The sequence below is a fragment of the Alosa alosa genome, chromosome 5, assembly GCF_017589495.1.
Source record: "Alosa alosa isolate M-15738 ecotype Scorff River chromosome 5, AALO_Geno_1.1, whole genome shotgun sequence".
Classification (NCBI taxonomy): Eukaryota; Metazoa; Chordata; class Actinopteri; order Clupeiformes; family Clupeidae; genus Alosa; species Alosa alosa.
Window position 1 is genome coordinate 4,321,362 of NC_063193.1, and position 25,231 is coordinate 4,346,592.

A 25,231-nucleotide genomic window follows, 5' to 3' on the forward strand; every position below is an offset into this window, starting at 1 on the left:
CACACACACACACACACACACACACACACACACACACACACATCCATGACATCCCCAAAAACACACACAAACATGCACGCACATGTTCCAATGTATTTGCCCGTACAAACACATAGAACACACAGAAATATATCCTCATATACACTCCTCACCTGTACCTCAACTTCTTCCAGGAGCTACAAAGTACGGTTCAATAGTGTCTCCTCCTACTCGGACACACGCAAATCCTCCAGTGACGACCCAGAGCCCAAAGACAACTTTGAGAGCACGGGGCCTCTGGCAAACGTCAGGTAAATCACGGCAGACAGCCTGGTTTGGACAACGCGGTCAAATCAGGTCTGCTGGCCAGCTGAATGTGAAACCCCGGTCATGTCAGTTGTCTTGCGTTGATCCGCAGTGACAAGGGGGTTGGATCCCAAACACTTCCTTTTTCTCTGCAGCCATTTGTAAGCCATGTCTTCACAGAGAAAATGAAAGAGAGGAGAAAAATGTAATTAAAAAATGATGGGCTGGTGGAGGGAAAGGGCAGCCTGTTAAGTTCACAACTGATTCAGTAAATCTGTGCCAACTCTAAAATAGATATTGGCCAGATCTGAGGGCTGAAGGCAGTTGCTTTGTAGGCATTCATGGTGTACTATGTGTGTGAAAACATCGAATCTCCTGGCAGAATAAATTGCAGCCCCCATGTCGCATTCTCTCTCTCTCGATCTCTATCTCTTTCTCTCTCTCTCTCCGTCAGGTTTTCTGTGTTTGGCCTTGGCTCCAGGGCCTACCCACACTTCTGCGCCTTTGCCCACGCCGTGGACACTCTGTTCGAGGAGCTGGGGGGTGAGCGCATCCTACGCATGGGGGAGGGAGACGAGTTGTGTGGCCAAGAGGAGTCTTTCAGAACCTGGGCCAAGAAGGTTTTCAAGGTAATTTGTTTTGGTTACGAAATAAGACCCACATTTTTCCAAAAAGAAAAATGTCAATGGCAATAGATAATTCTACAGGAGTGAATGTCAGAATAAAAAAAAACGGTTTGCGTGGTTACACAGGCTGCGTGTGACGTCTTTTGCGTTGGAGACGATGTGAATATCGAGAAGGCAAACGACTCGCTCATCAGTAATGACCGGAGCTGGAAAAAGAGCAAGTTCCGTCTGACTTACACAGCAGAGGCGCCCGCACTCACTCAAGGTAGGCTGCAGCTCAACATGGCCATGTTATGGAGGTGACCAATTTTAAGGCTCCAATTATAGCTTCATGAGCAATGGGATGTCAGCGCTTAAAAGTTTGACAGTTGCCACACAAATGCCTTCCTTTTGTAGCACTTTTCGCCGTTCATAAGAAGAAAGTTTCTGGTGCCACGCTGTTAGTCCGAGAGAACCTACAGAGTGAGAAATCCACGTAAGTTGTTTATACAATGCAGTGCTTACTAGACAGACTTAAAACAACACAATGTAAAAAATGGTATTTAAACTCTTTGTTGTCAACCATGGGTATCCATTTAGTATTGGGATGGTACCCAGTGCATCAGAAATTGACAAAAAAAAAATCCATTTTAAATTTTCCTGTAGTGCAATTACAGGCCTTCCGGGTGTGCATCAGCATTATCAGAGCCTCGATTCTCAATTTTATCAAAAGCCAGTGTATTAACAAAAAGAGTTTGAAGCCATTATTTTTTAAGGTAAAAAAACCTACAGTGTTGCTTTGAATGTATGTGATATGCAACCTGGATAAAAAACAACAACAATGAATTCTATAGCATATGGTGTGGGCAGACTGCTTAATTCTCGTGTGACTGTGATGCCCACTAATCACTGCTCAATTCTGACTGTTGCTCTCAGGCGCTCCACCATAGTTGTGCGGCTCGCCACAAATAACCACGACAGCCTGAGATACCAGCCTGGGGACCATCTGGGCGTCTTCCCAGGCAACCAAGAGGACTTGGTCATGGCTCTCATCGAGAAGCTGGAAGACGCCCCGCCTGTCAATCAAATAGTCAGGGTGGAGTTTCTGGAAGAGAGAAACACAGCCTTAGGTAACTGATAGCAACAACAATAACAACAACAACAACAACATGACTTTTGACATTTGGAAACTGATTAGATCATGCAGATTAGCATATCTGTGTTTTCTTATTCAGCATAAATCAAATAGTGTGGTCTGGCATAATAGTGTATAAGAATGGGCTACTTACAGGCTAACAACGCTAGCCTTGTTAGCTAGCCTGTAAGTTTGCCTCCATTTTGTTTTTAAAGGTCAAGTATAACGGCTGTATCTCCCCTTGTTTCCCCTTTGAAGGGGTGATCAGCAACTGGACAGATGAGAACCGCATCCCCCCCTGCACCATATACCAGGCCTTTAAGTACTTCCTGGACATCACCACCCCACCGACCCCTGTGCTCCTGCAGCAGTTTGCCTCTCTCACCACCAACGAAAAACACAAGAAGAAGCTTGAGGTTCTCAGTAAGGTAGGCCTGATCTCCAAGCCATGTGGTCAACTATGTAATGAGTCAGCCATTTTGTAATTCTCTTCAAATTATGAACTGTACATTTTATTCACTATATAGAACACCATAAAAAGTCCCCATTGTGTCGCAAGTTTTAGTGTATAAACAGTAGCCTATGCACTACAGCAGAGCATGTTCTTTCTCCAGTATATCACGATTCATTGCAAGGTGAACAAACTGAACAAAGTTCCTTACGTACATGTTAGCACAGGCTGGATATGATGCACAGATAGTAGCTGAACCAGACGTGAGTCAGAATGGGCCCTTAGATGACATGGACTTGCAATGACCTTTCTAAACTTAGCTACTGTGTTGGTACCTTCTGCATATGGCTTCTCATCTCGGACTTAGGCCTACAACAATGTCAGCCTAAATTTTAAATCTACAAAATTGCAAATCAAAGGTCTGCCTGTAAAAAAGTTCTGAGCAAAACCTGGACAATTCCTAATATATGTCCTTTGTGATGAGCAGCTAGTTTGAAAACAAACTCAACGTCATGCAAGCCTTACAGGACCTCGCGGCTTGCCACTCAAGATGTGCGTTCTTTAACACACAGACATATTTCCTTTCGCTTGCTCAGCTTCTCACTGTGGACATCAACGTTTCTAAAAACAAATGTAGGCCGGGCGTGAGTCATGCGCATACATGGTTCAGCTCATTCTTAACAAGGGAAGAGGAATGGAGCGAATAAACACACACAGCCTTGTTCCTTCCCCCTCGACTTGTTTACTGTTCTGGGCAAGATTTTGCCGTTGTCACAGCTCTCTCTCTCCCTCTCTGTCTCTGATGAATGACTGATTTAGACGTACAGTGCTCGCATGAGTAGCGGAAAGTCATCTTTGGAAGCCCTCTATACTTGGCTAGGCTCTAAGCAGAAGGGGCAACATCAGAGAGAGAGAGAGCGAGAGAGATAGAGAGTTTTTCTCTTTCAGACTGCAACAAAATCTGAGCATTATCATAGCTTCTAGGTCACTAAGTACACTAATAATAATTTTACAGTGTTTTGATGCTCTGTACTTACAAACCTCACCATAACATCTGAACTAATGCTAACCTTTGTTATATGCAAACTGAAAGGATTGATGTGCTGTGATTCTTTATTATTCATTATATTACACTATGCATATAGATAGTTACAATGAATCAAGAGTTATGTGGTTAAACATCCTTCATTGACTTGAAAAGTCCTCTTTGGTCAGGAATAGGTGGTATTACAACATCATAATCAGTGTGTTATGCTGTGCTATGTAATAACAGTGTAACAAATGCACCACCAACAACACTAGCACATTGCAATTATATCACTATCCAAAGTGATTTACAGTGAAGGGGAAAAAAATGACATGCACTGTAGGCATGTGAATATCATCATCACCATAATCTGTAAGGTTTGAGCCTTGTCAAAAAATGCATGGCAAATGTATCACACATTTCCTGTTTATGTGGCGAGGTATGCAAATTCATCAAATCGCCATTTCTGCATATTACAACATAATAAAAAAAAAGCTATTCAATTTAGAATCAGCAACATTTTGACATGATGTGTACCATATTTGACATGAATCAGATAAATCGTCTAGGAGAATTACGTCAAAATTAACCATGTGTCACAACGCACAAAATCCCAAATATCTCACTTCCTGTTGGGTGTGGCTAATGTAATGTACATATTTGACAAAGTTGTTCGTCTTGGGGAGTTACACGCACCTACAACATTTGGTGTGCGTAGCTAAAAGTATATGCCAACCACAAGACTAAGTGAAATAAGGGGGCACTATGGAGTCCATAGGCCATACCCGTCATTTACAAAGAGATTGTACCATACTGGAATCTAATAATTTCTCACTAGCAACCTACATCTGTCCTCTGTCAAACACAGTTGCAATTTCAGCTCTGAACAAAACCACTCAGGAGTTCTTCTGGTCTGAACCGCTCTGGTTCGGGCATAGTTGCTCCACAACGAAACAAGTTCAGACCGAACTTCCCGACCTCAAATGTTGTTGGCAGTGCTAAGTTTACTGGCATCCAGGCTAGAAAAAATCCTCAATCTACAATCCTCAATCACCACCAATGTGCAGTACCTGGGTGAAGCAGGGCAGGTGTTTTGCACCCATCCCAGAAAATCCCTGGGAAAGCTCGTAATTGGTTTGCATCCCACCTCAAAGGATGTCCATTCAGTCTTGGTTAGGACAGCTATCAAAGTCTCACAACCTCACCTCAGGTGTACCTCAGGGATCAGTTCTTGGGCCCTTTCTGTTCTCCATTTACTCCTTAGGTGCAATTAGTTACTCCCACAGATTTGCTTATCATGGTTATGTGGATAATGCTTAACTTTACCTGTCTTTCCCACCTGATGACTCTACTATTTCAGGTCAGACTTTTGCATGCCTCTGGTCTAGGTGAAAGATTGGCAGATTCAGCTCAATCTCTCCAAAACTGAACTTCTGGTATTCCCAGCTAATACATCTGTTCCTCAACAGATCAGTATCCAGCTTGATTTATCTTCACTGATCCTAGTTAAAACGGCACATAACTTGGGTGTCACAATTAATGACCGACAGATTTTCTCTGAGCATGTATGTAGCCTCAATCACAAAGTCATGTATGTTTATCCTATACAAAGGATAAGATCAGACCTTATCTAACACAATATGCACACAACTTTTTCTGCAGGTCATGGATCTTTCCCAACTGGACTATTGCAATTCATTGTTAGCTGGCTTACCAACGTGTGTATTGAGACCATTACAGATTATTAAAAATGCATCTGGTCTAATCAGCCAAAGAAGACGTGCGTAACTCCTCTGTTAGTTACTCTTAATTGCCTTCCTATAGTAGCCAGAGTTAAATTAAAATCCCTTACTCGGGCCTATAGTATACTTACTGGATCTGCATTTTGCTTTCTCAATTCCATGATACAGCCTACTGCAGTCCTCTGAGGAGTGTCTGCTATGTTGACTTTCCATCAACACTCAAGACTCTTTTCTTTTGCGATTCCTCATTGGTGGAATGATTTACCCACTGCTCTTCATGCTAGCGATAGTTTTGGTATCCTCAAAAAGCGTCTATAGACACATCTTACGTTGTATCTTACTAATTCATTCTTACAGAGTTGTGGTATATGTTACATAGTCTATTACTACTGCTTTATTTTGGACATGACTATACTTCAAAATGTTAATTTTAATGGTAATGTAATGTTTATTGATGTAATTGTAAGTGACTTTGTACAAAAGTGTCTGCTAAAAACCACAAACATAATCATATTAGCTAGAGCAATACTTAAAACTGTAGTTTTTAATTCTCGCTGCTTGTGTGGGTTTTTGTGTTTGTGTGTGTGTGCATGCTCAGGGTCTACAGGAGTACGAGGAGTGGAAGTGGTACAACAACCCCACCCTAGTGGAGGTGCTAGAGGAGTTCCCCTCGCTGCAGATCCCCTCCACCCTCCTGCTCACCCAGCTGTCTCTCCTCCAGCCGCGCTACTACTCCATCAGCTCCTCCCCCGACCTCTACCCTGGGGAGATCCACCTCACCGTGGCCGTGGTGTCCTACCTCACAAGAGGTAAGCATGGATATACGGTATGACGGAATACAATAACACTGACATAGAGAATAGAATAGAATTGAATTGAATGGAATAGAATAGAATAGAATAGGATGACACTGAAACAGAAAAGCAAAATGTATAGAAAAGCATAGAACTGCATCTAAAATTGGAGTAGAAAACAGCTGACTAGTATAGTGAGGCAACGAAAAATAATATAAATAAATGAAAAAGAAACAGTAGAACAGTCTAGAATAAAGTGACAATGAAACGGAGTATGTTGAATAACAACAGGCACCATGTGTCTTTGTGCACAACTCCCTGCTTTGCCAGGGAATCCTAAGATGCTTATCGCTATGGATACCATTCCAGTCTGTGAACAGATCCTATGCCAGTAATTTACAGGACTATCAGAGAATGATTGAACACAGGGCCGTAGTCACCATAGACATTGAGGGGGACGTGTCCCCCCCAATATTCAAATATGACCAAAATGTCCCCCCCAATATACGGACATAGAAAAATAAAGACAGAAAAAAGCGTTATACTAGGCCTACAGGAAACCAACACGCACCGCCATCTGAAATGTAATCAAACGTAAATAATGCAAAAATTAGTGACCTAGTGATGGTTCCAGAGTAGCCTACACCCCTGAGTGGTTTGTCCTGGTGGTTTTCCGTTTTTCGTTAGTGACGTGCGCTATCAAAAGCTATTTATACCATTTACTGCACCCTACTGCGGTGAGGTAGGGCTGTCAACAATATCGCAGCTACCGGTACAATTTTTACAAAACTTGTTGGAAAGGTGTAGCACAGGCTAAGGAAATCCCATACATTTTTGGGGCCGATCAGACTCAAAGGGAACTTTGAAACATTTTCCATATTGTAGCCTATTTTCGCAATGATAGCGAAAGTGAAACATTTTATTTTAAATGATGAATTTGTGCAAGCCTGAGTCATTCATTTCTTTCACATGTCTTTCAACATAAATAATGCATTCATATGCTAGTAGTAATGCCAGAAATTGCCGTTTATAGGCCTCTTAGAAATGGTTGTTGCATCTTGCATATTATTTAGATGCGCACTCAGTCGTGCATCCATGCAGGCAAAACGTAGGAATTAAATGTGGCGACGGCACACAAGTTGGAAAAAACTTTTACAATGCACTGGCGGTAATAGCCTACAGTTAATGTGAATCGCCAAAGAAAGGAATTTGCACCTCCATTCATCAATTAAAGGCTGTAGTAGGCCTAGTGTTTCTACTTGTTGGCCCAAAACATAATTTCTGTCAGAAGCCAGTCTATAATGCAGGGGGTAACATGAGGAGTCAGACAGAAGAGGGGCCTGTCTTAGTAGCCCATTCCTGAATCCTGGGGCCTCATTTATAAAAGGGTTGCGTAGAAACCATCCTTCATTTGATCTTAGATCATTTCTGAAATTATCGTACGTGTGATTCAGAGAAAACGAACGTACGCACAAACGTGCGTACGCCACCCTTCCAGATGTGCCCATTATAAATCACAAATGAACTTCAACTTGTGCGCAGCCGGATGGTTTTAGGTCTCCGCCTTGTAAACACCCCCTCATCAATATCATTAGCATATGTTTAAATGAAATCAATGGCCTAAAAGCTGTAGCTTATGTAAAATTAGATATTGAAAACATTAGTATAGGCCTAGCCTATGCCATCTGATGTTAACTAGCCTATATGCGTCAGTTCGAATATCTTAACTAATTATGTTTTTTTCCAGCAAAGCTTTCTGGAAAGAGATTGTATGCATCCATGTCCATTGTCCTCTGCTCGCTTTCATTCCTTTTGCTTGCAGTAATGTGAATAATCAACATTTCGTATGTTTAGGCCTACTTTGTAGAAAAAAAAATGGGTAGGCCTAGCTTATGAAGGAAAGACCTCTAGGCCTTTACACTCCTGTACGTTATGGTACAGTAGGCTACTGTACGTTTCCAATATGACCCAGGGTAATATGCTGATTTAGCCTACAAAACAGAGGACTAAATTATAAGCGTGATATGTCATGTAGGCTTAACGTTTCTTTTAGGATAGGCTATGTTTTTGCTGAAAAAGTAGCCTAGTTTAAGCGGTCATTTTCATTCATTCTGCATACCTTTGCTATCATTTTTCTTTCAATAATGTCCAATGCCTTAAACATTGTCCTTTATTGTTTGCTTTAGGCTTACCTTTATATTTTATCCTACATTATTCAACTCACGTATTGTCATCTGATCTTGGGCACTGCCAGTCAAAAAAAGCAAACAGGTGCGCGCTCTGCACCTCTTTACGCAACTCCGACACAACACTAAATATGAAGATGCCCTGCTTTCAGAGGATAACTTCCGTCCCTTGGTTGTGTAGGCTATATATGATATAAAATATCTATAGCCTACATTGTATAGCTTACAGTCAAATATTACCTTTCTGTTACGAAGCTGGGAATAGGCCTATGAGCGCAAATTAGGATGTAGTGGAGGCTAAACGCGAGTAAACGCAGTTTATCCACCTCTGAAATTTCAGAAATAGAGTTTAGGCCTACCCACCTCTTATTAGAGTTTATCTACCTCTCAAAAAAGTTTATTCACTTTTAACATTCAAAACTGTATGATCAAATACTATCCTATATTCCCAATACTGCACAATAACCTCGAACATTATCAAACTGTTCGAATGCCTTTTTGAATGCCTTCCTCTCCTAAACGAGGGCAATTGGACATTTGAGGGTCAATATTAGATTGGAGAGATCACTAAATATACTAGATCACCTGTAAGAATGTTTCAATTATTCTATCGTAGGTCTTGGTCTTTTCACTTTCTTAAGTGGGCTATAGTTCTCATTAGCAGTTTTATGCCAAACCATGAAACATTAAGCTGCGTCCAAAAACGTCTTTAAAAATCTTCTGATATTGATCATGCATATGGCAAAGAAAGACATGAGATCGTTGGTCTTGGAATTTTGAAAATGCATCGCACTTGGACCTCAGATTACTTGCAGTACCCAGGCATTACCGCATCTGTGTCCAGGGGTTCATAATCCATCCATCCATGCCATGCCTATGTCTGTCAAACGTTTGGAATACCCTAATTGACTGTTGTGATTTTTAATAATATTTTTGCATGGTAGGAAATGTATTGAAATTCTGTTTGGGGGTCTCTCAGACCCCACCACAGATTTGGTCCCCCCCAATGTTGACATCATGACTACGGCCTTGATTGAACATGCTCAACAAATCGCCTCACAGATGTCCCCATGGCTATGTGTTGAACACAGAACTCTTTTGTGTTCTGATGGCGCACAGGAATGTTTAGTTTTCTGTTTTATTTTGTTATGTTTTTCTTTCTAATCTTTGATAATTAGCAGGAAAGGTTCAAAAATTCAAAGATTTAACACCTTGTGTTGTTATGTTAAGCAGCAGTAATAAAGCCATAAAGAGATAAAGCAATCGTCAGTATGCTGTTGGTCTGAATTCATGTAGTTTTGGTAGCAGTGAACTTCACTGCATGGACTTTGGACAGACACTATAGACAAAATACTGTTTTTCAAAACAAAATGCTCGATTCCATGTATGTCGATCTGTACTGTATGTAAAATATTTCACAGTTTACACACAAAAAAGCAAATCCCAACTCTTCTCTGTATCTTAATAGCTAGAGGAAGTCAGATAGGTTATCAGGCTCCTCAGCAGAGGCTATCTAAATTGTTGTGGATAGGTTGGAGCAGTAAGTGGTGTTTAGTAAATTAGGATTCTCACATTCTATAAATGAGGACAAAATTGTTCAAACAGAGATGAAGTCAATCATACTGTATCTCTTGACCAGTAATCAATCTGCTCTTAAATTGTTATTTGTGTAGCCCTGTTTTTAAAAGTAGTTCCACCCTCGGTCTTTCTTCTTTCTCCTTCCTGTCTTTTTTCCTCTCTCTGATTGCTCCGAGATGTTTTGATTACAGATCTCCTGTGAGGCAAGCTCGCCACGGTTCAATACGAGTGGGTCCGTGTGGGAGTGTGTAATTACCACACACATATGTATGAAAAGTACCCCTGCCACTGAGGCACCTATACCTCTCTCTTCAACTGTAGTCTGGAATTAAGTAGGGTCGTCGATCTGACAGTTAACTATCGCAAAGAGAAAAAAAAACAGCCCACAAGCATCTCTTTTGCACCGATCCTCTCTCTCTCTCTCTCTCTCTCTCGATCTCTGTAAAGCATTATAAACATGAAATGATGTGCATAATCACATAATTGCTTGTTAAATTGTTGCCGTTTACCAAATGTCCTCAGATAGTGAGCATGTGAGGTACCGTGGGTTTGTATTAACGGGTTGGTGCGTAATTGTATATAATTGGTACCCACAGATGGGGACGGCCCGATCCATCATGGAGTGTGCTCCTCCTGGCTCAACAGCATTGAGACGGACGAAATGGTCCCCTGCTTCGTTCGAGGGTAATGGTCACATCTTCAGATTTATTTTTATTCGTTTTACATTTTATTTATATTTCTTGCTTTACAGTTCATCATATTCTGGTTACATTCATCAGAACCATTAAATAATCATTAAGCAGTCTTTGTATAGTTAATATGTCTAATTACAATCAGATGAAATCAGCCAGTTAATTAGCATCAACAATACACATTAGGCACTGAATAATAAGTAAATCACTTCATGTTGAAATAGTTTTGTGGTAACATTGTGTTTTGAAAGTGTGTGAGAGACTAATCTGAATAGCGACTTGGGCGTTTCATTTCAGTGCTCCCTCATTCCGAATGCCCAAAGATGTGAGGGTTCCGTGCATTCTGGTTGGCCCAGGGACTGGCATTGCCCCCTTCAGAAGCTTCTGGCAGCAGAGGCTGTTTGATCTCGAGCACAAGGGTGCGTTTTCATCCAGCCCCCGTCTTGCTTAAGAAACGGATATATTGTATACATATTTATATGTTGATGTGCTGCTCATTAGAGGAACACATTGTCATTCTATCTCCCTCACAGGGATCAAGTCTTGTCCCATGCTACTGGTGTTTGGGTGTCGGCAGTCAGAGATTGATCACATCTACAAGGAGGAGACCCTCCAGGCAAAAAACAAGGGCATGTTTAAAGAACTTTACACAGCGTACTCAAGAGAACCAGGAAGACCAAAGGTAAACATTTAACTCTGCTATCAATGGATATAGTCCGGCTATCACCATGCCAACTCTCAAAAGATAATTGGTTCTGGGAATGCTTTGTTCACTTCTGATTTCCAATGGGCATAACCAGCAGTGGAATTAAACCTAAATTTGTACAATAAACTTTTACCAAATCTTTTCAGAAATACAGAACACAAATCTTTCTTGTTAACAAAGGTTTTAAATGTAGTTGTTAACACAATTCCACAATTTTCTCTTTCTCTCTCTCCTCACTTGATGCGGTATCTCTCTGTCAGAAATATGTCCAGGATGTGCTTCGTGAGCAGCTGTCAGAGACTGTGTACAAGTGCCTAAAGGAGGAGAGTGGCCACATCTATGTGTGTGGGGATGTGGGCATGGCTGGAGACGTCCTCAAGACGGTGCAGCAGATCATGAAACAACATGGGAACATGACACTGGAGGATGCTGGATTTTACATCAGCAAGCTCAGAGTAAGATCTTGTAGACAATATACACTACCGTTCAAAAGTTTGGAGTCACTTAGAAATGTCCTTGTTTTCATCATTAATGTTGTAAATGATTGTTGTAGAAATAAATGGCTGATCTAATGCAATATTCATTTTAAAAGGCTAACTGAGAAAATATTGGAGAACCCTTTTGCAGTTATATAAGCACATAATGTAATCTGAAAACTGCTGCCCTGATTAAAAAAAAAATAATGAAACTGACCTCAGCTGGTATTCTGTCTATGATAGAGTGGAATGGAAATCATGTTTAAGTGACCCCAAACTTTTGAACGACAATGTACTTGTCTCAGTATAACCACATAGACCATATAAGCAATACATAACCCCTCCACATCCACAGGAACACTTAGTTAACTGCTGTGTACGTAATGTTACATTAATCAGAACAGGTTATTACATCAGTTCATGTCATCCATGCTAAGATGCACTAAAGTACATTAAACCCCTTATTAACTCACATCATTAGGACCTAATTTGAATTGAAAACATGAAAACTTTTTGACAGACTTTGCACTATGCCTGCCATTTAATTTAGGGCCATCGCACCACTAAAGGTGGCATTAAAATGAAGTGAAACTGGCCTCTATACTTGTTAAGATGTTAAGATTTCATGTTAACCTGAAATGGGAACACCAGCTAAAACAAACTGATAATAGCAAAAACAAACAGCAGTTTTAATCTGGAATTGCGTGTGTCTCCTTTGATGATAAACTGACTTACTGCCCCTTACTAGCTAAGGTAGACCAATTTGTTATGGTTTACCATCACGCATGAGGTGTGTTTACTGTGATGAAATTGCTCGACAGTCACCGCTGATATGCCGGATTACAATCATATCAGTTTCAGTCACCTTTTGTATTTTTATTCAAGCCCTCAGTAGGTGCCCAACAGCTCTCATTCCCATATCTGCAGTTGCTGATGTCCATGATGATGCGTCATTTGGGCTAAATGTATTCTTTCAGTGAGATAATGGTGGCCCTAGGGCAGAGTCTGATAAATATATTCAGTGGAAACCATCAGAGCTTTTGAAATGCCTGAGCCGCTGCTTCCCACCTCATGTTGAGTTTTTTCCCGGCTGGATTTCAGGATGAGAACCGCTATCATGAGGACATATTCGGCGTTACGCTGCGCACGTATGAGGTCACCAACAGGCTGCGATCGGAATCCATTGCGTACATCGAGGAGAGCAAAAAGGACACAGATGAGTAAGTCGCCCCCATCCTTTCATTAGCGTCTCTCCACTTCCTCTTGGGCTGTTTTCTCCCTCTCTATTCTCTCTCTATTCTCTCTCTATTCTCTCTCTATTCTCTCTCTTTTCTCTCTCTTTTCTCTCCTCCCCACATTTCTCTCATTTGCTTCCCATGCTTTTTCTCCCCCCTCTTTCCCCTGTCTCCTCTCGTCTTGGGACGGGGACTTCCATGTCCCCGGGACATCCCCAGTCTCATTCCGTGCCACACAGGCGTGCGCATGAGGTTCCTCAGAGATTACCAGAGATACAGTACAGTCCCGGACCGGCATGTCAAAACTAGAATGGAAACCATGGACCCCCCTTAAAAAAAAAAAAAAAAACTAACAGGATTACAGCGTGGCCCCTGCGAGTGTTTTCCCCATTTCTTCTTCACCCACACATTTGTTCCATCCAAGATAAGAGCCTGTTCATGCACACTTGTCATAAAAAATATGAAGTGAAACCACCGTTTGATAATATGCCATCACAGCGTGGCAAACAGGATGCGGTCACAGCCATAGTTCCGATGAGAGAGAGAGAGGAGACACAGAGAGAGAGCCTCATATGCCTTCTATTGTGTTACTGATATTACCTCAAGGAATTGCAAAAAATTAAGTATTCTTTTTTTCTTTCTTTCTTTCCTTCTTTCTTTCTTTCCCTGTTTTCTTAGGGTCTTCTGTTCATAAGGTGCCATTTACGGAGTGGGTGGAAAAGACTGGTCAGAAGTGCACAACCACCGAGTGAAACGGCTTGTCAAGAATACTGTGTCCATTTTTTCATTTTTCGTCTTTTTTTTTTGTTCAAAGAAAAAGAAAAAAAGAAATCACATTATGCTTTGTTATGCCTAACTCCGAATTTCAGCACTCTGCAACTTCCTTTAATGTTCATTTTGTAAAAGAGATAAAAGTTTTGCTCTCTCACTGTAAAATTGTAAAGCTCTCAAATCCAAATGAGGATTAGCTAAGACTGCACAATATTTTGTTGTTTACAGTTGCCTTTTACCTGAATTATAATTTAAAAATGATTATTATGGTGGTCACTGGAAAACGCTCACATGATCAGGCAAGAATAGCTCTGACAGAAATCAGCTATGCTTCTAACCTGCCTGGAGTTTACGCAACACTTGGAATAAGCTGTGCTTTGTTTTCAAATCCACCCTATACCTACACTACTGGTAAACGTTTGGGGTCATTTCCATTCCATTCCATTATAGACAGAATACCAGTTGAGATCAGTTGCATTGGTTTTTTTTTTGATCAGGCAGCCATTTTCAGATTTCATTATGTGCTCACATACAGTAATTACAAAAGGTTTCTCCAATGTTTTCTCAGTTAGCCTTTTAAAATGATATCAGATTAGTAAACAGAATGTGCCTTTGGAACATTGGATGAATTGTTGCTGATAATGGGCAATGTAGATATTGCATTTGCATTTCTTTCTACAACAGTCGAGAACCCTTTTGCAATTATGTAAGCACATAATGTAATCTGAAAACTGCTGCCCTGATTAAAAAACAATGCAACTGATCTCAGCTGGTATTCTGTCTATAATGGAGTGGAATGGAAATTTCTAAGTGACCCCAAACTTTTGACCGGAAGTGTATGTCACTGCTGTGTAGGGTTTTGTCAGAGAAAGGCCTTGATTATATTGCTTACGGTCAAGCACACAGACAGTAGTGGGCACATTAGTTCTGATTACATAGTCTTTGTTGTCTGCTTGGAATTGGTGCCAATGTAGCCCGGTATAGTGGATGCATGGAGAAGTTCACATGGTCACCGAAAATGAATGACGTCATTTATGTCACTCAGACCAGAGCGGACCCCCGTGTACTCGTGAATGCACAAAGTATAACACTGGCCTAAGCCCTTTCAGAAAAAAGGGACATTCCAGAGCTTTTCTAGATCAGAACTGAACTTCAACTGAAGTCTGTACAGCACACTTCTGGGCAAGCTTAGCTTTATAAACCTAACATTCAGCATGACACTAAGATTTACATGAGAAACAATAAGCATTTGCACATGTACTAAGCATCTCTGTAGTCCTCTCTTTTATTGTGCAGCTCTGAGAGACAAACAGAGCCTGGTCACCATTGTGTTTGTTGCAGCATTGTAGACAAAGATTGCTTCAAAGACTTGAAAGTTGAAAATCCTAACATCTCCCCAAATGTTTCCTCTGTGACAGGAGCAGTCATTTGTGAAGAAAGAGAGCACCCTTGGTATACCTGCTCATACTTGATTTCCTTTTATAAAAACACGTTTAATGTTTATTCAGAACATTCTGACCTCTAATTCAGCTATTACTGTACTTTAAAAGAGTAAAATGACTCCTCATGCCATTACAATAGTACAAACCATCAAATCTAAAAGAATGCTTGATGTGATGATTGAAATGTTGCATGGAGTAGTAGATGCTTCAAAAGCAGAAGCCAACATCACATTTACCAGATGACAGTTGTCAGCTCCCAGTCAGTTCCTATCTCATGACAAGTCATTCAGATAAGTCTCACATTTTAGAGTACTTACCACAGTCCAAAGGATAAAGACAAGCATTGGATATTTTTCCAAACCCCAGCCATAGATGAGCAAAGCAGGTTTCAGAAAGTAAAAAGGTGAACTGACTGGTATTTAGCTGATGCTTTTATCCACAGTGACATACTTGAATTTGAATTGAATTGAATTTCCCCTTGGGGATCAAGTATCTATCCTGCTGTCTATCTACCGGTATCTATCTACTGTATCTATCTATCTACTGGTATCTATCTATCTATCTATCTATACTTGCAACAGTGGATTCAGGAATCGAATGTGGGCCAACTAATTGGTAGGCAGCAACACAACCACTAGATTGCCATGTATTGGTTCTACACACTTATCTCTGTGCACTTAACAGAGGTGATTTCACAAATTAGTTGATCTACCTGCTTGAAGAGTCTTGCTAATTATAATCAGCTGGGTTAATGAATGGTTGGAACAAATATGTGGCAGGACTTTTACTTCCTGAAGCCAGGTTTACCCACCTATGCTCCCAGGGTGTTGTGGACTTGACCATGTAAAGTTGCTTTGTGCCCATGTAAAGCTCCTGAATAATAGATACCCCCTCTCTCCCTCCCTGCATGGACAGACTCTAACTCACTCAGATGTTCAGTCCAGAATGTATCGAGGACTCTTGCCTTATGGTAGCTATAGCGATATTTCCTGCTTGATCCTTTGTAATCTGATAAAATTCTATGATTTTCATATGATTTTAACTAAGGAAGCTCATTGGATTCACAGAAACATCTGTCTGTGCATCATTCCTGGGTATACACATTGTGTGTGCGTGTGTGTGTGTGTGTGTGAGGGAGAGAGAGAACATTAATTACTGCTTTGTTTATGGCCCACAGTTTTTGCATCACTCTGTCAGATTCCCCCTTTAATAAGGCCAAATCATTGTCACATTTGAAACACAGTGTTCCACTTGGTAATAATGTGTGTGTGTGTACATCTGTGTCTGTGTGTATTTGAATATGGGTTGTCTCTTTTTTCATCTCAAAGAAAGGTGGTATATTTGATATGCACCTCATGAAGACATATTCATGTTTTTTTTTCACATTCTCCCTTTTATCAGTGGCAAAAGGCAATGCAACCACCTTTTTCACTGACTATCTTTTGAAGGCAGTGCCTTTGCAGGGCTTTGATAAGTCAGTTCCACAATTATAATGTAGTCCCTTGCTAAGATGAACCCAGTTTTAGGAGGCTGTTCCTCTGTTCTCATAACCAACCCTTTGCCTGCTATCCATTTCTCTCTTTCACTCTGTCTTTGTTTTACATATGAATAAGATAAACTCCTCCAGCATGGCACTAAATAGATTTTAAATGTGAGTCGAGTCTATCCGCTCGTGGCGTATTAAAATGACTCTTGATGAACTTTGTATTTCATTTACTTTACTTTTGTTTACTTGTTTTGGTGAGAGAGTGACATGCTTGTGAAAGATTTTGTTGTTGTCACGATTGAATGTTTGCTTCTTGTAATTTTATTTGATTTTTTTTACGCTAGTTTATCTGGATTGAATTTAACACCGTGGAAACTCTGTGATGTACAATGTGCAGCATACAGAAAAGAAATATACAAAAACTATTAAATGAAAAGATAACAAACTGTATGAGATTTTATAAGAATGTATTTTAAACATTATTATTATTATTATTTAGGACATAATTTCCTTTCATTGCCTTTTTTGCTTGTTAAATATATGTGTATGCTGTTTTTCAGTTTCTTGCAAACGTATGAGAATTCAACAGCACTAATCTGAATGCATGATCTAGTCTGTGTCCTCTGAAAAATGCTATGTCTATTAACCGGCACTGTGTCCGTATTGCTCTCGTGACTGCGTGCACCCTCCGTAATTGGATGGTCCATGCTTGAGGGAGTTGGTGTTTGTATTATGCTGCTGCTAATAATTGAATTCAAACAGCGTCTGCTGAGATCCTTTTATCGTGGAACCTATGAACCTTGAACATTTACCATTTTGATGCATTCTGCCAGAAACTTTGCATTTACTTATAATAAAAGAATATTTATATGTCAAATATTGTTTGTGTTCTGTGTTTGTTTGTTTGTGTTTTTGTCCAGATGGTAGGGACTCATTTCTGAGATTTCCCAGATTGTGACTTGCTGTAATGACTGGAAACAATATAAGTGCAAGATATCAAACCTAATCAGATTCAGTTTGTGGCCCATGGTTCAGTGCATATAAAATTCAGTTTTATTTTTTAATTATTTAGCACCATAAGAACGTAAGAATACGTCTCTAAAAGCAGATCTAAACTCCTCCTTGATAACTCAAGCAGACACACTGCAGAGAGAAGCCTGCGTGCACCATGGTAACACATCAACAAAGTACATTCTTACAATCCTTATTGTTCTGGCCTTCTTGTGGATTGATTGGAGGACAGACGCTACATGGCGACACCCACTGCTTTGCAATTAGTCAGTTACATGTCAGTCAAACAGTTCTGCCATGCTCCTCCTCTGCATCAAGTTGGGTTGGAGTTACGGAAAGCATTCTCAAGACACAGTTGCCTTGATTTATTTTACAGGGGTACGGTCAACAGCATTTACACAAGACTTTCAACACAGTAAATGTAGTGTTATCTCAAGAAAGCTTTTGAGACTATCCGCTTACAATTAAAACAGGTATTTTGTCTAGACAGACTTTTGAAACAGTGACAGGTCCCAGGTGTGGTCATGGGAAAGAAAGTAACAAGAGAGTCTCTGCTGCCCTCGGTGCTGGAAGACGACGGTCCAGAGACGGAGCATGAGGGAGTGGAACTGGGCGGGATTGGGAGCCGGCCACCGAGCAGACCCAGCAAGGCCTACAGCAGAGGGAGTGTCGACAACCAGGTGTGTGCCAGCTCAAAACAGGTGGCTATGGCTTTCATATAAGAGTTTTGGATGGTGGCCCTTTGCACTAAGTCTGATGACCCACCTGTTGTAGATCTCTGTCTTAGACTTCTCAAAAGGTTGATGAGGTTTTGCTCAGCAGCCAATCCAATTACACCCCTCTCTCCTATGCTCCTGAAACACTGTGTTGATTAGCTGGGAGTGTATACCGGGTTGGAGTCACTTGTGTGCCTTTAAAAGAATCACTGGCGTTTTTTTAGCCCAAAATCTGAACAAACAGCTAGAAAACCATTAGTAGCAAATTAATTGATTAATGATTGAATTCATCTCTGAATTGGTCCAAAAGTGTATGGGATTAGACACGGGCAGAGGTGAAAAATACAGCTTCAGAAAGTCCTATCATTTTATTAGTTATGTAGTATACAGTATAGCATTATACAGTATTAGTTTTACCTGGTTTTAACTTTAATTATGACCATTGCTAGAGTTAGGAAGGGGGAGCAGAAGCTTCCCCCAGCCCAGGGGAGCTTGATTTCACAGTCAATCAGTGTTATGGACACACACACACAGTTATTTTCAATGATTATTTTCAATAATTAGCTGCTCTACCTGGCTGAATAGTTAGTTAGTTGCTAATTAGAATCAGCTTTGGCTGGTGATCAGCTAGAGCAAATATGTGACAGGACTTTCTTAAGAGTTTCTCTCATCTGGGGACTGGACCTGTAACTGTGTTCACCTGGCTGTGTGGTGCCTGAAGGGGCCGGAGGGGCGTTTGCTATAGTGACGACTGAGTCTCATCTTCCTCTTCCCCTTCCTCTCCCCCAGACTGTAACCCTGTCCGATGGCTCCTCACTGGGGCGGCCAGGTGGGGAGTTGGGGGGAGGCGAAAGGAGGAGGAGGAGGAGGAGGAGGTGATGGGTGAAGGGAGGAGGAGCACATTGAGTGGCAGGCAGACGAGTGACGTCACGTCAGGCACTGTGGACGAGGACTACGACACAGACCTGGATCTGAAAGGTTACTTAGCGTGTCCAATTTAAAGACCAGAACGTGGGTGAATCACATTGTGATAACGGGTGCGAGAGTGTGAGTGTGTGAGATTGTGTGTGTGTGTGAAGGGGGGGTGGTAGTTGCTACTCTAGGGAGAGAAAATGGCTTGCTGAAGTGAGTCATCATTCAACCCCCCCGCACACACACTTGCACGCACACACACATACACACAAACACTCCTCTCTTTCTCTGTGTCTCTCCTGCTCGGTCCTTTTTCACCTGTTTTTTTTATTCTTCTAAGAGATGTAGAAACACCTACACAGGCGCTCACATTTACATAGATCCCTGTTGAGCTCAGACATGCATTTTAATGCCTGTCTCTCATTCCTTCCCTCCCTCTCTCTCTCATTTATCACTCCCTCCCTTTCTGTCCCAGTCTCCCAGTAACTAACTCTCGGTCTGTAATGACCATCTGGTGGATTTTTGTGCTTTCCTGGCATGAGTTGATGAATTGCTGGGTTAGATCCACACACACGTACACACACACACACACACACTGACAGAGAGAGAGAGAGAAGCTTGTTGAAATTGAATTGAGTGAGTGACTGAGTGAGTGAGAGTGAGAGTGAGAGTGAGAGTGAGAGAGAGAGCCTTAAGAATATGTAGTTCAGTGCTGAAGTAGGGGGCAGCCGTGGCCTACTGGTTAGCACTTCGGACCTGTAACCGGAGGGTTGCTGGTTCGAACCCCGACCAGTAGGCACGGCTGAAGTGCCCTTGAGCAAGGCACCTAACCCCTCACTGCTCCCCGAGCGCCGCTGTTGATGCAGGCAGCTCACTGCGCCGGGATTAGTGTGTGCTTCACCTCACTGTGTGTTCACTGTGTGCTGAGTGTGTTTCACTAATTCACGGATTGGGATAAATGCAGAGACCAAATTTCCCCTCACGGGATCAAAAGAGTATAGTTCAGTTCAGTTCAGATCCTCTTGTGCTTGTATCATTCCAGAGCCAGAGCAGCCTTACGACCCCACTGGCGAGGCTCGCTACAGGGAAGCCTGCAAATCACTTGGGGTCATCCCTGCCTCCTACTTCCTTAGAAATATGCACCACAGTGAGCTAAACATGACTCACCATGGCCTCGGACCCCAGGTAAGGATAGAAGCGAACGCAGTTGCTTGTCATCACCTACACAAACACAGGTGTGTTTGCCATAAACTGTATCACACCACTATATTAAAGGTTAGATATGTAGACTATTGTACATAGAACAACCAGAATGATCTGTATTGTCATTTTATGTGAACTTACTGAGAGATTGCTATGGTGATATACAATTTGTGTTTGGTGGCAATTTAAGGAAACAAATAAATGATGCACCTTGCTTAACAGGTCCAATCAAGGGATGTCATCGTCTCAAGTTCATGTATCAATGTGTTTCTAAAAAAGAAAGCAAAAGCATGCCTGATTCCACCATAATTCAACCACAGGGTACCAAAGCTCTGGCAGTTCCCTTGGTAACCAATCTCAGCATCATGAGGCTGAACCTGCGGGATAATTGGATGGAGGCGACGGGCGGGTCTGCCATGGCTGAGCTGCTGAAGGAGAACTGTTACATCACAGGTGCTTCCCTGCGCCGCGCTGCACTGCCACTTGTGCCACCCACCCATATGCTGCCCCAGAGGTGCCAACTGCGCCTGCTCCGACCGACACCACCTCTCACGCTCCTCTCCATGGAAAAAAAACCTTGGGAAAAAAAAACTACAAAATAAATGGCTTGTAGTCGTACGCATCAAGAGATGCTGAGATGATCTGGTGGCGGGGAAGCTCCAGAGAGGATGTGTCATATCTCTGCACTCTCTCTCTCTCTCTCTCTAAACAAAACACTCATCTCTGTGTTCTTTGCCTGCTAATTTGCTGTAGTTATTTTGACATTTCAGTGTCTCCCTAGGTGAAGGCTTGTTTGTTTTCCAGAAACCACAAGAACAAAACTACATGACTCGTTTAGATTTTGCATAATTAAGCTGATTTAGACTGTGCATCTTAATGAGGCTGATTAAATGTCCAGGGTGCACAATGTTAAAGTGATTTTAATATCTTGATGACACCTCACACATTTTAGGGCAAAAAATGCAAGAAATTGACACCAGATTCTAAAGAAGTCTGATCTGAGGTTTAGGCAATACTGTATGACTACAGTCATGTCAGTAAAGCTAATCAGAATCTGATTTTAAAAACTTCCTCTCTACACCTCTCCCCCCTATCAGAAATCGACCTATCAGAGAACAGACTGGGAGAGAAGGGAGCTGAAGCTCTATCCAGTATGCTTTTGGAAAATACCACCTTAGTGTCACTCAGCCTCTCAGCCAATGATCTCAATGACAAAGCTGCCAATCACCTGTCACTGGCGATTACCACCAATCAAAGACTGGAGAGAATGGACCTCAGTCACAACAAACTGGGAGATGCAACAGGTAGGATTACAACAACAATAATCAATCAAATGACTCTAGAATGTTCTAGCCCAGTTCTTCCTGCTGTTTTGGTTAACAGTCATAGTGAAGATGCATGCATTATTATCTGTATTTGATACAGATGATTATGTTCAGAGCATGTAGAAAAAGTATGTGTATCTAATTTGTTTAGCCTTTTTTCATACAAAAACATATCATTCCATATCTCGACTTTGACACAGTTCCTTGTTAAGCCGCCACCTTTATCTGAAGTGACTACGCTTACACAGTGTATAATAAGGTCTCTGAACAGATAGCGCAGTGCATTTCTTCCCTGTGGTTGATGTTATTGTTTGTGACACCCAGTAGCTCATGACAAACTGTCAAACTCCGTCCCAATTCTCAATTACACGTTTTCTACTTTTTCTCAGAAATGTTCAGTGATTCATGAATGTGATATTTTGCTTCAAAACAGATTTGAGTTTGAGTTTGATTACTTGGTTTACTAAATGTGTATGTTAATTTGTAGTTTCTAGGTGCATAATTAAATGCCATGTTTTGTAATCAATTATGTGACCAGCCAGACATTCAAAATGGCTAATCTAAATATTTTATTTATAGTATTACTACTAAATACTAAGTGAATGGATGTCTTATGAAGGCATGAATTGAACAGATGTGGTGAAAAACCCAAACAACCCTAAGCATTGTCACTGTGTTCAACAAGTTATGTTGGGGTCTATGGCATAAGGTTTGTTGTCATTATTTTTACCCTCAATATGTCTTTCTCTTTGGACAGATTTGTAAATAGTAAACCAACAATCTAAATTGATTTTTTTTTTTTACGAAAGAGTATTCACTCTTCAAAAATGCTCAGTATTCATTAACTTGTTTACCAGGGTGTTGGAAAGTTTCTCAAAAAGCACCACTGACATTATTGAAAACAATGGACTTGTGACTATGCCACAGGCAGCAGGCGTTTGTGAGTGGCATCAGAGCAGACATTAAGTTCCAGGAGAAGTCCTGCACTGTAATAATCTCCATCAATAACATTGCGCAACGGCGCTTTGACACAAGCCACTCTGGCTGGAGCGGATAAATGACAGATCTTAACAATGCTCAGATGATGTGGATAATTAAAAGTGAAAAGGAGTGGATTGCTTCGTCTGTCTCCACGCGACTCCATTGTGCTAATCAGCAAGCAGTGTGATTCATGCGTTCACAGCCCATCCCACATACGCCTTCCATCTCCCTCCAAATCACACTGCCGTTCGAGCCCTTTTTTCACCCCCTCTTTTTTTTCTTTTTTTCAGTTTTTTTTTCAATCACAGTTCACACAATGTGATACTCATTTGTGTGACTTGCAACATTCTTTCTGTGATGAACAGCTTCAATATAGAGGAATGTGTTTTTAGATTATAGCTCGTAAGTTTCCATGCTTGCAAAATTGCATATAATAGAATATATTTTAGAGACAGTTGAGGACAGTCAATCCGCTGGCAAATCACTGGTGTTTATAAAAAGGCAAGGCCGGGTTTTACTGCTTGTCGTTTCTCCACAACAGGGGAGGCCCTGGGGCACGCAATAGCTGAGAATACCGGCATGAAGTCCTTAAGTCTGGCCTGGAACTGCATCCGAGGGAGAGGAGCCATAGCTGTAGCCAAAGGTCTCGGGGTAACGACCACACCGCCCCAATGGGGATCAAAGGCATCAATCCCAATGCTATGGGCTGACATTATTGCTTTTGAGTATTTGTGCATTGCAATATGAACTCATTTCTGTCTATAGCCTACATATAAAACCTGATTAAGTTACTGTTAATGTGTTTGAAATATGTATTTGTTTGAAATATGTATTTGCTTGAAACACCTGTATTCTCATCCAAATCCTCTCACTTCACTTAACTGAAGTGAAGATACTGCAATAGCATTAACACAGGCAAAGATCTGTGCATTTCCGTTGATGCTCTGCAACCCATTTTCTTGATTGTGCAGTATTGCATCTATTCCCAAGGCAAACATATTTCTGCGGAAGCTGGATCTGTCCTACAATGGCCTGGGGAAGGCCGGAGCTGTAGCCCTCGGGGAGGCCCTGAGAGAGAACAACACTCTGGAGGAGCTGGACATCAGGTACAGTCACTGGAGTCTCCACAGGACCGCAGGAGAGACACTGAAGGAATTTTCACAGCTTCACGTTAGGATGTTAGAAAGGAAATAACCCATGTGAAAACACACACACACACACACACACACACACACACACACACACACTCCTTATTTTCTTGTTTTGTTTTGGGGCACTGAATACATAAATGGATGATATCTACATCAATGGAGGTGAGCATGTTGCCTGCCTTCTGTAGCCTACCATTGTTAGCTGTAGAACCAGTTACAGAGTGACCAATGATGACATAGTTTGTGTCTCGTTGTGGGTTTGAGATCACTAAATACCATGCAGTTGTGTATAATGTAGTGTGCTTTTAGTGCTTTGAGAGGCAGGTCTCCTTTTCTTTTTAAAAGGATATTATTTTCCATGTCTCGCACCAACAACACAACTGTTATTGCTTCTCTGTAATTCCAGTAACAACCGCATACCCCCAGAGGGTGCGATCCGATTTTCGATTGGCCTTAAAGTAAACAAGACAATCAGAATTCTCAAGGTAAAACAAATACTTGGATAAGTCCTGCCGTAACCAAGCTTAATGCTTACAGAATAATGGAAAAGTTTAAAACAAAACAAAGAAACAATAAAAAACAACTGATTGGTTGAGGTGTTATTGAAGGTGTATTGCATTTGTTTTTCTCATTTATTCTGTGATTGAAGTGGTATCTGCTATGTTCTTGGACTGATTCAAGATGGCGAGGAATCCCATGCAGTCTGCAGGTTGCTTCGGAATTCTCACCTCAATCCAATCTAACCCAGCTTCAGTAATGGAGTACTTGGACTTTAGTGTAAGTTTAAAAACAAAACAATAAAAAATCTCAGTTATACATCATGTTGTTTGAATGACTAAAGGGGAAAAAAACTCATTCATTTTTTTCCTTTGTCTTTATACAGGACATCACAGTAAATCTAGATTTTGATGCATTGTACAGTACTACGAAGGAAACATTTCCCAGTCTACAGGTCAAACATGGTGGCATAGTGAATGTTTACAAGACTTCCATCTGAGGATTACATCAGCTTACTTTGTTAAATGATAAAAGTCATTATGTAGGCTAAGTCTTAATGTAATGCAATAAACATAATGTAATGATGGATTTTAACATGCTCAAAAGTCAGCCAATAGGCCTAAGTAGGCTACTGATTAATGAATGAGGTTATAACTTTGTCTGAGTAGATTTGTCTTTCCTTTGTAATAATATGCATAATGTGGCCTGATACTGCATCTTCTTTGCCTGACAATAAAGGTTGATAAACGCCAGATGTTTGATCATCAAGCCTTTGTTCAGATGCGTGTCTACTTGATATTGTCTTGATACAATCTCCTTGCTC

General features: G+C 41.2%; 2 protein-coding genes across 2 annotated transcripts in view; both read left to right on the plus strand.

Moving 5' to 3' along the window:
- nos1 (nitric oxide synthase 1 (neuronal)) overlaps positions 1-14,301 on the plus strand; it is a 42,364-nt gene extending 28,063 nt beyond the window's left edge. Inside the window, exons 17-29 of the mRNA XM_048244182.1 lie at positions 174-290; positions 740-914; positions 1,038-1,176; positions 1,308-1,386; positions 1,827-2,020; positions 2,284-2,453; positions 5,844-6,054; positions 10,400-10,487; positions 10,793-10,914; positions 11,029-11,177; positions 11,462-11,656; positions 12,779-12,897; positions 13,591-14,301. Of these exons, the coding sequence (XP_048100139.1) occupies positions 174-290; positions 740-914; positions 1,038-1,176; positions 1,308-1,386; positions 1,827-2,020; positions 2,284-2,453; positions 5,844-6,054; positions 10,400-10,487; positions 10,793-10,914; positions 11,029-11,177; positions 11,462-11,656; positions 12,779-12,897; positions 13,591-13,606 (1,774 nt within the window). The 3' untranslated portion in view covers positions 13,607-14,301. The remainder of the gene's footprint in view (positions 1-173; positions 291-739; positions 915-1,037; positions 1,177-1,307; positions 1,387-1,826; positions 2,021-2,283; positions 2,454-5,843; positions 6,055-10,399; positions 10,488-10,792; positions 10,915-11,028; positions 11,178-11,461; positions 11,657-12,778; positions 12,898-13,590) is intronic.
- Positions 14,302-17,246: 2,945 nt separating this feature from the next.
- On the plus strand, positions 17,247-25,210 carry lrrc74b (leucine rich repeat containing 74B). Its single transcript, XM_048243386.1, has 13 exons — positions 17,247-17,282; positions 17,532-17,534; positions 18,132-18,302; positions 18,649-18,673; positions 19,128-19,316; positions 20,293-20,435; positions 20,774-20,906; positions 21,551-21,757; positions 23,301-23,410; positions 23,750-23,865; positions 24,317-24,395; positions 24,592-24,687; positions 24,794-25,210. Exons 1-13 carry the CDS (start codon positions 17,247-17,249, stop codon positions 24,905-24,907), a joined length of 1,422 nt encoding a protein of 473 aa, XP_048099343.1. The 3' UTR covers positions 24,908-25,210.
- Positions 25,211-25,231: the final 21 nt, after the last annotated feature.